The sequence below is a fragment of the Danio rerio genome, chromosome 20 (assembly GCF_049306965.1).
Source record: "Danio rerio strain Tuebingen ecotype United States chromosome 20, GRCz12tu, whole genome shotgun sequence".
Classification (NCBI taxonomy): Eukaryota; Metazoa; Chordata; class Actinopteri; order Cypriniformes; family Danionidae; genus Danio; species Danio rerio.
The window spans coordinates 47479655-47497500 of record NC_133195.1 but is presented as its reverse complement, the minus strand read 5'-3'; the positions used below and the strand labels follow the sequence as shown (position 1 = coordinate 47497500).

The 17846-nt window shown below is 35.2% G+C and overlaps 1 protein-coding gene across 31 annotated transcripts in view; it reads left to right on the top strand.

Annotated features, from left to right (window-relative positions):
* Positions 1-17846, top strand: part of runx2b (RUNX family transcription factor 2b) — a 284262-nt gene that overhangs the window by 88574 nt on the left and 177842 nt on the right. For 10 of the 31 annotated variants that reach the window (XM_073932311.1, XM_073932290.1, XM_073932299.1 and 7 more), the window contains one exon: positions 13663-13818. The exons of 14 other annotated variants lie outside the window; for them this stretch is intronic. Coding sequence is in view for 1 of the 17 variants with exons in the window: in XM_068215404.2 (XP_068071505.1) it covers positions 15887-15920 (34 nt within the window). In the remaining 16 variants the exon portion in view is untranslated. Of the gene's footprint in view, positions 1-4001; positions 4224-13662; positions 13819-15773; positions 15921-17846 lie in introns of those variants that run through there. 7 more of the 31 variants (XM_073932294.1, XM_073932305.1, XM_073932307.1 and 4 more) reach the window with 3 other exon arrangements.

Genomic DNA, 17846 nt, shown 5'->3' with positions numbered 1-17846 from the left:
GGAATGTGAGTGTATGGGTGTTTCCCAGTATCGGGTAGCAGTCGGAAGGGCATCCACTGTGCAAAACATATGCTGGATATGTTGGCAGTTAATTTCGCTGTGGCAACCCCTGATAAATAAACTGACTAAGCTGAAGTAAAATTGATCATTTCATGCTAGTGCAGTGTGAATATGTCAATCTATTAGATGTAAAGGTTGATGCTTTAAAATTAGATATTTCGATTAAAATTTTAACACTCGTTTGACTGAAATCCCCACCTAAAACTTTCAAACAAGTGATCAAAATGAGTTTTTGGAGGGGTCATAAATGTAAACCAGATTTCATATGGAAATCAATACTGCAAGTGATAAAAGTTCACACCTTATGTACTTTTATTGTTCAATACAGATGTAGTTCATGAGTAACAGGTCTATGAGCCTTTTTAAAATCAACATTTAAGGTTAAATTAGGTATGAATGTTAATATATGTATTTTGTGCTTGATGCATTTGTTTTTTTATTATACTGTAATTGGTCACACCATTATATTAACATTATATTGATTGTAAATAGCCTACACTGTAGAAAATGCTAGTGGTGCGATTAATCGAAAGCAAATCACAATTTGAAACGTTGCGATTAGCTAATCACAAGAGACTGCGATATGAAATATATATGCATTATATAATTTCCCCACATACAGAAAACATTGAAACAATCTTTGACAATGTCATAAAACCTAATTTGGTTGGAAAAATGCTCTTTTTGTAACAAATGTGATTTGGTATAATTTGAGTCTTTTATTTTAATGTATTTTTTGTTGGTCGGTTATCTACAAAATAAACTAAGAATGAATACATTTTAGGTGAAGTGACGTGCAAATACTTTTTTTAAATAATAAGGGAATCATTAATTCAATTTAAGTAGGCATATTATAACATATAAAATATGGTATTTCTGTCAATTTTCTTTATTTTATGGACTTGAGTTTTGATTTACAGTATCGCAATACTACTTGGTAACACGATACTTCAGTTGGTATACTATCGTAACAAGAATTAGTGCTTGTTAAGAATAGTTAATGCACAGGGAGTTTATATGAACTATTATTATTATTTAGCTTAAATAGCGTTAACTCATTTAACTTTAACAACAATAACATCAACAAAGATGATACCATAACTCACATTAGTTTTTTATGATTGCACAATTTTGAAATGAAGGCTACGCACAATTTACACATCCACACACACAAACAGCAAAACTCATCAATTATTTTTGCAAAAAAAAAAAACACTTCATTCAAAACCTTTCAACAAAATACAATTTCAACACCATACGTAACACACATGCTTCTAAAACACTCAATTTTATACCTATACTACTGTAAACATTTATTGAAGGCTAATAGTTTATACCTATTGCTTTTTTATTGTGGTTACAGCTGGTTGGTGTGTCTAAAGTTTTGCACTAGTGTGTGCACACCCGATTAGGGTTGAGTATCCTTTGAGGTTATTTCAATACCGATCCTAAATTGATACTTTTAAAACAGTACCGGTGCCTGAACCAATACTTTTGAGCCACAAAATTATGGTGGATGACCAAAATCTTTTATTTGACAAAATCTTTTAAAAAAATTATTTTAATGGAACATTATAATAAAGTTTTAAGTAAACATCAATTTATATTTTATATATTTAAATTACATTAATATATTTCCTTTGATCATTTGTTGGTTTGCATGAATTTAAGATTTGCATCACGAAATTACATTAGCTTACTACAAACTAGTGGATAGGTTGCCATCAAAATATTGAACTCCTTTTTTCTATAGTTATGGCTTGTGACTGTTTACATAACCAATCTAATGATTTGCCTTAATATAAATAAGACAATATTATGATTGAGGTGTTTACATGAGTTGCTTTTTGAATGTTCCTTTCCTGATCCCGTCTTACATGTTAAAGTACATAGATCGATTAACATCATTGTGTCACCACGCTATCCATGTTTCTTTCAGAGTTTCATTTAATTTCAGACGTTTCATTTCATTTAAAATTTTTCGTCTTTAACTGCAGTTTCACTTTCGTTCAGGAACATTTTATTCATGCCCCCATGACAAAATGAGGTATTTGATGTGAGCAATAAATAGTGATTGGTTTTAAGAGTGCCCTTTTAATGGAATTTGATACAGCACGTTGAATAGAAAGAAAAAAAAAAAACTCTGCATTTCGTGACGCAGATGTCTGTGGCCCTTTAAAGTAATAGCAAATCACTGTTTACATGGTAGTCTAGACTCTTAATCAGAGTATTGTCTTAATCATCAAAATCGAATCATTGGTGTCCATGTGCGGACTCATTAACAGTGCCAGATGATGTCACAAGAGAGTCGCTATGGCTCACCTGAATGTGCTGTACTGCGTGCGTTGCGTGCGTCCTTTCCCCAAGCAACAAGAACAAACGCCTGACAAATGCCTGTCAGTAGAGCTGCACGATTCTGGCTAAAATGAGAATCGCAATTTTTTTGCTTAAAATAAAGATCACAATTTTCTCACGATTCTGTAGATGTAAAATAAAGGTATGGTAAAAACAAACATATGGCACAACATCGATAATAATATTATGTGTAGGTCTACTGGTTTCCATAAATAATTCTATTCTATATTAATCTATTTTTATAATAATTCTTATGTTGAATTATTATGTTTGAGATGTATGCTTCAAATCTGTCATATTAGACTTTTTAATTCACTGGTAAAATCAGACATTTGCCATTATCAGATTATATTCAACAATATATAGGCTAGAGTACTTATACTGGCATTGTAAACATTTATTTTCATGCACAACTGTGGGTTCGCTATGAAAGAAAAAACAGATCAAATGCTTGTCGTAATCATAACTCTAAAATGCGATATGATCTTTTAAATAAAGTGCACACTTTTGGTTTAATTTTGACTGCTAAGTTCTTGTCCATACTTCGTGCGCGGCTCCCAAACGATCACTCTGTGCCACGAACTGAATATTATTTACAACTGTATTACTTGTTACTCGCAACATATGCAGGTTCTGTTCACTAAAGTAGAGGTTGTGCGCCCGCCCTCTGTGATAACAGCTCACGGTCAGCAGCTCGTCACGTGTGATTTCCCGATCGCGAAAACATCATTCTATTAAAACAAAAATTACATTTTTAGGTGAATTATACCTTATAAATACAGGATGTGACTCATTCAACATCATTTAGAGAGGTGTCAATGTCACTGAGCAATGTGTGTGAAACAATGAAAAGACTCGTGCAGCCGCCTTTTCTTCTCTCCTAAACTTGAAATTATGATTGGCAGAATCGTAGAAATGCTGCATTAAGATCGTCTAGGGGGTCGAATCGAGATCGTGATCTTTTAACGATTAATTGTGCAGCTCTACCTGTCAGTATTCTTCAAAGTTGTTTAGAATGAAATGTTTAGAGATGGTGTGACATTGGTACCTATGTGTGCCTTTGATGCACCCCTTGATGCTTCTTACGTCCTTATCGCAGCTGAAATTAGGCACCGAAATTCATATGCTGATTTGGTCCAGTACATACCTGTTACAAATGTACCAGTGCTATAATGGCACCGGGTTTCAGTATCCAACCCTACACCTAATGGCTGTGTTTAACCCATGGTTCACGTGTGCGTTCATTTGAAAGCTTTGCTTTGAGCAAGGAAATTTCATCATGAAAAATATCTGTCAAAAGCATCCAAGTCTGTTTAGTCATGTGCATATTTCTGGGTGTAATGTTTTGCAAAAAGTGTGAAGCCGACAACGTGCTTGCAGTTGTGCAGATCTAGCCTTGTGTTTTGCTCCTTGAGTGGAAGATTTTGCTAATTGTGGGAAAAGATTCATTTTAGTGTGTAAGCAATCATCAAAAGCTGTAACTGATGGACCATTATTGTGAAGTGTTACCAACTGTGGTTAAAAGAAATGACTTTACACCTAATTTGATGTGGACTTCATTATTTTAAAATAACTGTTTATCACAGTTTGTGTACAGGTGGTTTTCCGGCCTCCTCTGAACCCCCCACATGTCAGAACGCAGGAAAGTGTCGTTTCCATCTGACAGGTCTTCACCGCGCTCGAGCAGAGAAGAGCGGAGCACTTGTTCTCTGCTAGTGTTGCGTTAAACCAGTGGAGAAAACTTTTCACGCGCTGCTTCTGCTGCTGGAGAGAACTTATAAGCTCTCAGGGACTCGCCGAGACCAAAGGTGATTCAAACTAGTTAAAATAACATCGCCACCCTTAATAAGGACTTTTTGTGCTAATATTTTTACTCGGACGGGAGGGGAAAAAAAGGCTCAGTCAGAGTGCTGATATGTTTTGGTCTCCGTTCAATAATTTATCATTTTTCATTGCAAAATTTCCGTCTCCAAATGACACGGCTCCCTGCTGGCCATCTGATGGTCATTTATGGCGTCGCTAATTTGATTTAAAAATATTTTAACATGCACTGAAAATACAAAGCGGGTGCAAATTGACTTGAATTTATGAGAAGTACAGTATTTTATACTAACACACACACACATTGTGCAGTAGGTCTGACCTGTACTCCAAAATAAGGTATTTTGCATGACTTTATAGTATATGTTTGTTGTTTTTTTATTTTGTTTCTGAGGTTTTTTTTGCAGTGTAATTAACTAGGTCAATTTCTTTGTTGCTGATGTTCAGTTTAGCATTTAAGACTTTTATTTTCATTTGTTATTGAATTGGATTTTATTGTAATTAAAAATGCAGTTGAAGTCAGAATTATTAGCCTCCCTAAATTATTAGCAACCCTGTTAATTTTTTTTCCCAATTTCTGTTTAAAGAAGAGAAGATTTGTTCAACACATTTCTAAACATAATAGTTTTAGTTACTCATCTCTAATCACTGATTTATTTTATCTTTGCCATGATGACAGTAAATAATATTTGACTAGATTTTTGAAGAGACTTCTATACAGCTTAAAGTGACATTTAAAGGCTTAACTAGGTTAATTAGGTTAACTAGGCAGGTTAGGGTAATTAGGCAAAAACAAATATTACTTAAAGGGGCTAATAATATTGACCTTAAAATGTGTTTTTAATTGAAAACTGCCTTCATTCTAGCTAAAATAAAACAAATAAGACTTTCTCCAGAAGAAAAACATATTATCAGACATACATTAAACATCATTTGGGAAATATTTAAAAAATACAAAAAAAAATATGTAAAAGGGGGCTAATAATTCTGACATCAACTGTATATATGAGTTTTTTATGTAAACACAATCTTACAGATAGTACTGTAGGTCTGATCTAGACACCAATGTCTGGTATTTTGCATGACTTTAAAATAACTTTTTTGTGTTCCATGAAGAAAAAGTCACTGTATGTTGGTGTAATAATACAATTTTCAAGGTAACACTTCACAATAAGGTCGTATTTGTTTAATAACGTAAACAAACAATGAACAATACATTTATTACAGTATATGTTCTGGTTAATGAAAATACATGGTGCATTTACTAATGTTAGGCATTTATATGGATATTAATGCATTAGTTGCATTTGTTTAACTATTCTTAATAAACGCTGTACAAATATTGTTTATAATTAGTTCATGTTAGTAAATACATTAATTAATGAAACCTTATTGTAATGTGTGACCATTGTCATTTATAATTATAATAGCATATCAGTGGTTTTCAGCCGCATATTATTCATTTTAATATATAATATAATAATATTTTAATATATAATACTATATATGTGTGTATGTATGTATGTATATATATATGTGTGTGTGTGTGTGTGTGTGTGTGTGTGTGTGTGTGTGTGTGTGTGTGTGTGTGTGTGTGTGTGTGTGTGTATTATACATAATATTATATATACATTAATAAATGCTGTGCAATATTGTTCAATATTAGTTCATGTTAGTAAATACATTAATTAATGAAATTTTATTGTAAAGTGTGATCATTTTCATTCTTGATTCTAATAGTATATCTAGTATATCAAGTAGTATATTAGCAGCTTATGATTCGTTTTAATGAATAATTAAACAAAATGTAAATTACATTGTATACCTGTTCAAAATATACATTTTATTTGTATTTATTTTTGCAGTGAAATTAACCAGCTTTGTTTTTTTTATTTTTTTTATTGCTGATTTGTTCAGTTTAGCATTTAAGACTTTTTATTTTTAATTTGCAGGGATGTTATTGTAATTAAATTTATTAGGGATGTTTTATGCTAACACACACCCACACATTGTACTGTAGGTCTGATCTGAAAACATTTGAGTGCGCTGCGCTATAACACAGATAAAAATCACAAACCTATTGGTTAAATATCAAACAATATTTTGACACGCGAATGGAATTTTTCCATGTTTTGCTAGTTTCAAGCTACACGGTTTGTTTTTCCCCCTAATAAAAACCAAATCTCGCTAAAGACACACAAAGGAGCGGTTTTTAAATCTGGATTTTGCTCAAATTAATGCGGCAATCATATGGAAGCAATTTTTATGAACCCAGAGCAAGACAAAAAAGCAGGAGTTAAATGAGGACCATCTTCTCTCTCAAGACCTCTCATTTGTTTGTATTGCTTATTAACTGAAACGCCTCATTTATCAATGTCAGCCTTCGCACAAAATGATAGCTGTCCTCATGTAAATGAGTAAATCTGACGAATGGTTCAGAATTAAGTGGCTGCGTTTCTCATGAAATGCGCACTCTGTCGGTGGACTGACCCGCTAAGCCACCCACGACTAGGTTTTTTTTCTGTCTGCATTTTGAGGTGGGAAGCTGTCTGAGAACGGTGTGAAACGGGGCCCGTCTTGTGCCAGATCCGTCCAGTTTCACACCGCGTAATGCGACACAAAATGTAGAGGTGGTTACTTAAAGTGAAACCCGTCGGTTTGTGTTGCTGTGTAAGTCTAATTACAGTGGGTCTGGACCATCCTTGTGCTAAGCAGATTAGCAGAACAGCGCCGAGAGAGCCAAAACCACGGCTCTCTGAAGCAGGCAGTGATGTAATGAGATGACCTGACTATTAAGATAAACCCCAAAGCATGTGCTGAGCATCGAGTTACGCTGACTAAATCGCTCAATTGGTTTTTGAAACAGTTCTTTTAAAATTAAAGAGCCTTAAGGAAAGAATTGAAGGTCAGTGGGGTTCAATATTACAACACCAACACAGGCAATATATCACTTCAAACTATTAAAATGTCAATAAAAGTCACTTTTTCTGAACTCTTCAACATCAAAAGTGGTTAAAGGAAAGATCAAGGTCTTATAACAAAATTTAAAAGCGTAAATAAATAAGAAAAAAAATTAAACATGAAACCAAATGCGCAAAACTGAGTTTGCAGATAATTTACAGATGTTGTTCAGTACACCATGATTACCACTTTTATATATATAAAAATATTGTTATATATGATAATCTAATTTTATTTTGGACACCAAAATTAGGAATTTTGCATGACATTACAATTTTTTGTGTGTGTTTCCCTATTAAGAAAAAAAGTCACAGGTTGACACAATACTGTATGTTGGAATTTACCAATTTGTTCATAATTATAATAGTATACCGGTTGATTTAAACGTTTTCAGCAAACAGCTTTTGATTCATTTTTAATAAATAATTATAAATAATATATTATAAAAAACGTGCATTAAAATTAACCAGTTAATTTTTTATTGCTGATTTGTTCAGTTCACCATTTAAAACCTTTGTTTTAATTTTGCAGGGATATTATTGTAATTATTAAAATTATTTTATAATATTTAGAAACTTTTTTTATAGGTATTGACATTGTTAAAGAATTATATAATAAAGATTATAATAAAAATAATAATAATTATAATATTATTATTATTATTATTGTTATTATTATTATTAGTATTATTATTATTATTATTATTATTGCTGTTGTAATAATAATAATTATTATTAATTATTATTAATATTATCATTATTTTAATAATAGTAGTAATAATAGTAATCATTGTTGTTGTTGTTGTAATAATAATAATAGTTATAATAATAATAATAATATAATAATATTTTTATTATTATTAATATTATTACTAATATTACAATAATAATAATAATTATTATTATTATTATTTGTGTTGTAGAATAATAATAATAATTGTTGTCATTATTATTATTATTATTAAAATCATATTAATATTCATTCATATGATTGTTTTATAGAATACAAACAATTACATTAAAATCTATTACTTAATACAGTTAAAACACTTTTACCCTCTTATATTTAAGAAACTGCATAGAAAAATACTATTTTTATTCTTCCTCCATGCAAATCCACCCTAAAAACCACATATGAATGCTGTTTTGTAGCGTATGCTGATATCCGTTCGGGCTCAAAAACACACCACCACGTTTAACCTCCTCATTTTTTCTAAACTATGAACAATAGCATGATTGTGGTCTCCTCCTCTTCTGTTTCAGAAGGTTAAGACTTTTTTTCTCCTGTATTTGTTATTCCCACTAAAGCTAGCAAGCTGCACAAATGGCCTTAGACTCGGCGAAGCGGCTCTACAGGGCCAGGAAAAACCCGAAGGAGCCAGACAAATAAAAAGCAAAGAGCTTAGACGCCGGCGCTGGGCTCTGAATCTGGTTCCTGTCAGGGTACATCAAGGGAACACCCGCAACGCAATCTCCAAACTGCTGCCTCCCCGTAACCATACGTGTCTCGCTGACAAGACGACTGAACCATCGCCAGCTCTCCAAAGAGCACGCCTTTTTCTTCTTGCCCTTTATTTATTCCTTTTCACCCACCCTCTTTTCTTGGAACTGACCCACATGGATGAAGATCAATTCTGGATGATCTGATAATTATCCTGTCAGTTTCAATCGCCATGTGATGAAGTGAGAAACCGAACAGAGGCTAAATGCTAAACGAATTTTCAAGTTTTCTGTACACGTGTGGCTCCCATATTCATGAGCTGTACAGTAGTACGTTTAAAGGTCCAATGAAATTAATATAGAGTTGTTGTTTTTTAATGTTAGTAAGATTATTGTTTGTTTTAAGGATATTTATAATCTAGTTCGTTACAAAATAGTGACAAAATTGGCATTTAGACGATATTGGATCACCTTAAATCGGGGATGTCCAGACTCGGTCCTGAAGGGCCGGTGTCCTGCAAAGTTAAGTTCCAACCCCAATCAGATACAGCTGGCCTAGCTAATCAAGCTCTTACTAGGCAGTCTAGAAGGATCTATGCAGGTATGTTGAAGCAAGTTGGAGCTAAAATCTGCAGGACACCGGCCCTCCAGGACCAAGTTTGGACACCCCTGCCTTTTTCAAGTCACTTCATACTCTAGTATCTGACATTTCCAACCCCTACTTTTATCAGCGCTATTGGCTGTTTTATAAAAGGGGGAGGAGCTACTAAGAGGTGAGAGAGCCCCGCCCTCTCTTCATATTTCAGTTTAGATTACGTCAAACATTGTATTATGGGACCATTAAGACGAGCTCGTAAGCTGATAAATCAATATTTAATGGGTAACACCTTCAGAACATCATATTTAGATTTGTATTAAGTAATCTACAATGTTACAAATTTGTTGTTTGATTTGTTTTTTTTAAGTTGTGGTTGTAGACTTGTTATACGAGATCCTTTCGAACGTTTTGTGACCATTGATGTGTATGAAGAATGAGAGAGCTCTCAGATTTCATCAAAAATATCTTAATGTGTGTTCTGAAGATGAACTAAGGTCTCAGGATATTTGAACGAAATTGGAATTGGAAATAATAACAGGATTTTAATTTTTGAGTTAATTTTTTATGATTTTAGAGAGTGGGAAGAGCTGCAAAAAAACACAATTTAAATACAAGAAATAAATTTCACATGAGTTCCACAATTCCTTCATGTTGTCCCATTACAAATCAATTAAAGGTGCAATAGGTGATCTGTCAAAATGCTAGCGTTAGCATTATAGCTTAAAAATTGACATCCCTCCTCTGCCGTTCAAAGCCACGACTCCTTAAGTCTTTAACACGTGAATGCTGATGTCGAACACTAGATCATGTCATTCACCAGTTAGAAAACTCTATGGTTACACGCACTTTGTCCGTCATAATTGTTAACAGGCCAATGGGTGCAGGAATTATATTTCCCCCAAAATGGCATTGGGTAGTTGGTTTTATATTGGCACATTCTGACTTTCTCCTCAATAAGATAATTTCAGAAAAGTATTGTTTGCAAATTCTAAATAGTGAAATCAGCCAATCAATATAAAATACAGCATTAATCACAGTCAATGAAATAGTGCTAATGTTGTTTTGAAGCAGGGATGTCCAAACTCACTCCTGGAGGGCCGGTGTCCTGCAGATTTTTGCTCATCCTTGCAGGTGTGTTGAGGCAAGTTGGTTTCTAGAAAGCCTAGTGAGAGCTTGATTAGCTAGCCCAGGTGTGTCTGATTGGGATTGGAACTAGACTTTGCAGGACACCGGCCCTCCAGGACTGAGTTTGGGCACCCTTGTTTTGAACTCTTTCATACAGGCTATTTCAGACCCAATATTCAAAGTAGCATTAGGCTGTGTTCACTCCAGATAGAAAACGTCAAATTTGCTTCATTCTCGCGTCAAATTAATTTAACAATGGACGTGGATTCGCATCATGGGGTGGGCTTCTGTCTTCCCTGTGAATCTAGCTTTGTTGTTAAATGGCTAACATTGATTTTATTGAGAGAATAACTGTGTTTATGTGCTTTAGGAAGACTGAAAAACAGTGTAGATTTATTTGGAGCCGTGTCTGAGTCCACTAGATTCATTCTGAGGTGCACCCAGCTCTGTGAGTTCATAAACTATAGCTGGATGATGGAGGAGTTCAGCGGTGCTTCTGACTGAGCCAAGCCTAATTTAATGAGCTGTTGTCGGTGTCGGCAGGAACATTTTTACCTCGGACACGAACAACAGGCGCTATGTCATAATCACGCCCCTATAAGAGCAAACTCTTGATTGGTTAACGCAGCATGAATGTCCACTGAAGTTCAAATTTTCTCGAGCAATTCGCGCTCAACTCGTGGTGCTTCATTCGCACGAAAAACGTCACTTGCGTCGCCTAAAGTCTATTCATGTCTTTGCATTGATTTAACATGTAAATCACTTGTACTTAACACTTCAGTGTCTAGTGTGAACGCAGCATTATGCTTTATATCAGCAGCATTATATCAGAAACATTTTTCCAATCTTTTATTGTCCAATTTTGATGAGCCTGTGGGAATTGTAGCCTCAGTTTTCTGTTCTTAGTTGACATGAGTGGCACTCGTGGGGTCATCTGCTGCTGTAGCCCATCCGCCACAAGGTTGGACATGTTGTGCGTTCAGAGATGCTCTTCTGCATACCTTGGTTCTGTGTACACCCACAGAACTGCCACTCACTGGATATTTTCTTTTTTTCAGACCATTCTCTGTAAACCCTAGAGATGGTTATGCAGGAAAATCCCAGGTGATCAGCAGTTTCTGAAATAATCAGCCCATCTGGCACCAACAACCATGCTTTGTTTAAAGTCACTTAAGTCACCTTTCTTCCCCATTCTGATGCTCGGTTTGAACTGCAGGAGATCGTCTTTACCATGTCTGCATGCCTAAATGCATTGAGTTGCTGATTTGAAATTTGCGTTAACGAGCTGTTGCAAAGGTGTACCTAATAAAGTGGCCAGTGAGTGTACATTATTCTGCAGAAATGTTAGTTATTTTCAGATACAGAAAGACTATGTTCTACCAGATGTTAGGCAATGCAATCCATGCCAGAAACAGATCTCACAATCTGTCTGTTTTGTCTTTTAAGCACCCGGTTTACTTTTAGCAATATGTGTATTATTTTAACAGGACTAGGTTGCATTTGGCTGGCGAATATGAAGCAGGAATTTTATGCTAAAGTCTATTCATGTCTTTGCATTGATTTAACATGTAAATCACTTGTACTTGACACTTCAGTGTCTAGTGTGAACGCAGCATTATGCTGTGTTAACACCAGATGCGACAAACGCGAATAAATTGCGCTATTCGCACGTAAATAGATTCATGAACATTTTGAGTTTACTCGCTTTATTCGCTTGTAAAATCTGCTTCATTCGCACGTCAAATTCACTGACCAATTGACGCAGATTCGCATCAGGGCAGGGCTTCTGTCAGCCCGGTGACCCTAGCTTTGTTGGTAAATAGCTAACATGTATTTTATCGGGGGAATAGCTGTGTTTATGTGCTTTAGGAAGACTGATAAACAGCGTCGATTCATTTGGAGTCGTGTCTGAGTCCACTAGATCAGGAGTCCACTGAGTGCACCCAGCCCTGTAAATTCATAAAGTCCTTCAGAAACTATAACTGGATGATGGAAGCTTTCAGCAGTGCTTCAGTCTGAACCGAGCCCAGTTTGATTAGCTGTTGTCTGGTGTCAGCAAGAGGATTTTACCCACCGGCCACCTACAACAGGCGCTACGTCATAATCACACCCCCTACAAGAGCAAGTTCCTGACTAGTTAACGCAGCACGAATGTCCGCTGAACTGAGGAGTGGAGAGCATTAGACTCCTGTGACGCTCCATGTACAGACGAGTCTCGCTGATGTCCAGCTTCTCCTAGACTGCAGGTCTGCACAAAATGTTTGGCCATAGAAGAAATGGTCCTGCCCAACTGAGCCTGGTTTCTCTCGAGGTTTTTTAATTTTTCGCTTTCGCCAATTGGTAAAGTTTTTTCCTCGCCGCTGTTGCCACTGGCTTGCATGATTTGGGATCTGTAGAGCTGCACATTGATGGATTTGCTCTTCAGTGTTTGGACTCTCAATAGTTATTTATTAATTTACACTGAACTGAACTGAACTGAACTGAACTTAAACTCTGAAAACTGGACTGACATGACTATGGACGTTTCCATTTACTATGATCTTCTATGTGAAGCTGCTTTGACACAATCTACATTGTAAAAGCGCTATACAAATAAAGGTGAATTGAATTGAATTGAGTTGAACTTCAGATTTTCCGACTGAAGTGATTTGTGCCAAACGGGAAATATGCGCCAAACGGGAAATATGCGCATTAGGCATGTTAGTCGTACAAAACGCTCAAAGTGTACATGCAAATGACGTATCTGCCTGCTTAAAGAGGCTGCGCAGAAATACACATTTAAATTCATTGACACAGTTTGAGATACCTGTCGTGATTGAGTTATTTTTCAGCCCTACAATTTTTAATTAGACAAACGTTGTTTAGTCTTATGCCTTACCCAGAATATAAAAATACATATAAATACATTTAGATCATTTACTTTAATAATTACTATCGGAATGTGAAGAGACTTTCAACCAGCACAACAAAAAAATTTTTTTGAAGACAATCACCTACTGCATCCTCAATTTGCATGGATTAATTGTTCACATAAAAAAAAATTGAATGTTCACTAGCAAAATAAACATCGGAAATTTTTAATTTTTACATGGAGTTAAGCTAAGCGAATTCGTAAGCTGATAAATCAGCATTTAACAGTTAACATCTGCTTAAACATCAAATTTCTGTGTTGATTTCCATTCAGTAAGTGGCACGTCATTTATAACCTTTTTTTTTTTTTTTTTTTTTAAAGTTACGGTTGTGGGCTTATAATTAGAGATCATGATATGTGATTTCAACCACTAACCTATTATATGATTATAGGTTCAGTTTGAGGAGATCTGGAGTCATACCTGGAAAGAGCCATTAAAACTCATGCGTTACCATTCATCTCAGTGGCAGCTCCTCGGCTGATGCTGGACCTTGAGAGAAATCAATCCAAAGTCAAGCTGCGGCTGCATTGTTTGAGCCAGAAATGAGGTAATTGAGGTAAAAGGGGAAAAAAAACAGGATGCTAAATTATAAATGTTTTATTATTTTATTCAAGGAATTATAAACTAATTGGTAATCAAAAACAATTCATGTAAGTGGGGAAAATCTATTTAAAAAGGCTATAGTTCGCCCAAAAATGACACGCATTTACTCACACTCAAGTGGTTCTAAATTTTTACCATTTTCTTTCTTCTGTTAAAAAAAAAGAAAAAACAGACACTGACATTGATAGTAGGATCCAAAAATGCTATTGAAGTCAATGGATGATTTTATAGTTAACATTCTTCATCAGAACTTCACAGTATATCGTTTCAGCATCGATATTGCAGTGTGCACATGCACAATAGTTGCATCACAGGATATGCACTGTAGAGTCTGAAATATATTTGACCATGCAGGAGGCACAGAACACAGTTTAGCCATAGTGGAAAGTTTATCAATTGCATGCATTTTTAAGTGTTTAAAGCATTTGTGCACAAACAGCTATGACGTTTGGAGGTGTAGCAAATGCTAATTGTATTAAATTATTTGAACGATAAAGACTATATAGTGTTATTTTACATTACAGTAAATTTACTGACCCCATTTTCAGATTAGAAAAGAGTCAAAAACTCTAAGTGAGAAAAACGTTTTTTGTAATTTCTAAATATTTTTTGTATCTGAATACTGTTCAACAAAAAAGTAAAATAGAGCAAATAAAAAAAAACTGGTGAAATCGTATTCATATCATAATATATTTAGCAGAATTTTTTGTTTTTTTCGCAACATCAAATTTTTCTAATATCAACACAGGTTAATTGTAAAAACATACCCCCGTATACATATCTGGAGAGTACAAATTATGTAACCAGAGGTATGTACTGTATGGCTGCATTTCGTTTAAATAAGTGAACAGTGCAATGAATATGTGGAAATGTTAAATGTGCAAATGTTAAACAGTGCAGTGAAATTATTCCCGCTCACCATCACACCACCACCAGCAGCCTGAATTGTTGATACAAGGCCGGATGGATCTATGCTTTCATGTTGTTGATGCAAAATTCTGACCCTACCATTCGAATGTCGCAGTGGAAATGGAGACTCATCAGAAACATTTTTCCAATCTTTTATTGTCCAATTTTGGTGAGCCTGTGGGAATTGTAGCCTCAGTTTTCTGTTCTTAGTTGACATGAGTGGCACTCGTCGGGGTCATCTGCTGCTGTAGCCCATCCGCCTCAAGGTTGGACATGTTGTGCGTTCAGAGATGCTTTTCTGCATACCTTGGTTCTGTGTACACCCACAGAACTGCCACTCACTGGATATTTTCTTTTTTTCAGACCATTCTCTGTAAACCCTAGAGATGGTTATGCAGGAAAATCCCAGGTGATCAGAAGTTTCTGAAATAATCAGCCCATCTGGCACCAACAACCATGCTTTGTTCAAGGTCACTTAAGTCACCTTTCTTCCCCATTTTGATGCTCGGTTTGAACTGCAGGAGATCGTCTTTACCATGTCTGCATGCCTAAATGCATTGAGTTGCTGATTAGAAATTTGCGTTAACAAGCTGTTGCAAAGGTGTACCTAATAAAGTGGCCAGTGAGTGTACATTATTCTGCAGAAATGTTAGTTATTTTCAGATACAGAAAGACTATGTTCTACCAGATGTTAGGCAATGCAAACCATGCCAGAAACAGATCTCACAATCTGTCTGTTTTGTCTTTTAAGCACCCGGTTTACTTTTAGCAATATGTGTATTATTTTAACAGGACTAGGTTGCATTTGGCTGGCGAATATGAAGCAGGAATTTTATGCTAAAATACTGTGCTTAAACAGGCACAACTGCATAGCAAATTCACTCCTTTCCCTCGGGGAGACTGTCCTTGCAATTAATGTACTGCATGTTCTCTTCTAATAATCTGCTAGCATGACAAGTAATGAAACAAAAACACCAGAACATGCTGTTCGGGGAGTTGCAGCTGTAGAAAAGCAGGAGTGGATGTACACAGTAGCCCGTGTGAGTGCGCCGGTGTTGGACTGATCTATGGCCTGTGCGCTGGCTGGATTTGTTTAACCCTGAATGTCAACCGGTGCTGTCTGGAGCATGTGTGCAGGTAATACGTACCAGATGACTGGAGTAGCAGTACAGGCACACTGAATACAAAGCAAGTGCGGAGAGGGCGGAAAAAGAAGTGACAGCAGGTCAAATCTCTATTCAGTGAGGCTGAAGTAGCATGTAATAAATTTTGTGATTTGCTGGGACTTTTCAAGATTTAAATAATTTATTCGGTATTTGTTTATTGTTTATGTTTATTGACTATTTGTTTGCAAAACTGTTACATTGGATTTTAATATAATCCCATTGTATTGGTAAAATATATATTTAAGGACATTGGAGCAAAGCGCACAGTGTTCAAATATGGTACATATTAATATATTGTCGTTTATATGATTCATTATCTATAGTGTTGGTTAAGGAGCTTCAAAAAGTAATTATTAAAATTGTATTTAAATTACTTATTAATCACTGTTTAATTTCTTTCTGTCTGTCTGTTGTTCTCTCTCTCTCTCTCTCTCTCTGTAAATATATATATATATATATATATATATATATATATATATATATATATATATATATATATATATATATATATATACACACATACATACATACATACATATAGTATATATATTTATACAACAGTTCTGTCTTGTTCTCGAATCTAATGGCTGATAGCTATGTGATATTCTGCGATAGCAGAACACGTACAGCCTCCTCGCTCCTCTTTCTGTATTTCTCCCCCCACATAAACTGACAGCAGATCAGTAAACTCACTACAGTTTGACAAATATAGCTGCTGTTGGACAACATAATGTAGTATTTGCTTTGCTTTGGATTTTTAGGGGTTAATTTTTGTGATATCCTGATTGCAACAGAGAAATAATTGGAAATCTCTTTAGACTGATGGCATTTCATGTTGTTCAGCCTATAATTTTAAAATGTGAGCAAAAATGACCTGTTTTGTTTTTATATAGATGATTATGCCGGTTAAATTGCTGTTGAATAAACTGTTGTTTAAACGCAATATCGCATAAGTACCAGTGCGATGTGGCTGTATATCGTCACTAGTGGGACATTAAGGCACTCGGCCTTAACGCACGCCTCCCACCAGTGCCAATATACATCCATATTGCACTGCTACTCTGCTATCGCACTGCTTCTATCTATCTATCTATCTATCTATCTATCTATCTATCTATCTATCTATCTATCTATCTATCTATCTATCTATCTATCTATCTATCTATCTATCTATCTATCTATCTATCTATCTATCGTTCTATCGTTCTATCTGTCTGTCGTTCTATCTGTCTGTTGTTCTATCCTCCATCATCTATCCATAAACAAGAGGTTTAAAAGAATAATAAAATAACCACAAAAGAAGATAAAAATTTATTTAAAACAGAAGAAAAATGTATTAAAAGTGGGTTAAAAGGAATTCAAAAAGGCAGAAATTGTGTGATGATAATAAACCTGATGATATCTGAATACATTTATACTATACAAATGATATTATTGTACACAATCAATGCATCATATTTAAAAGCATATTTAATTGACAAAATTGTAACCTACAAAAGTTTTTTTTTTTTTTTTTTTTGCATGCAAACACTATTGACATCTCCGGCATATTTTTAAGCTGTGTTCAGAAAGGGTGATTATGCACTTGAATGGGTGAATAAATGTTTGCCCACTAAACTGAGAGTGGGTGGGGTGTGCCAGTGCACCTCGGTCATCTGTGCATGCCAGCGAGTGTCTGAGCAGGCCAACCACAGTCTGGACGCATGAACGACCTGCTGTTAGCGGGATGTGCTAAAGAGGATTGCACTTTCCATTTTGCATATTAATTCTGAAGACAAATAAATAAATCGCCCAATCCAAACATTAAGGGGGCATCTTTGGCAGGCCAGATGACCACCCAGACTGCCACGGGCTTGGGTTTTGAAAACCTCGCAAACACCCAAACAAAAAACAAACA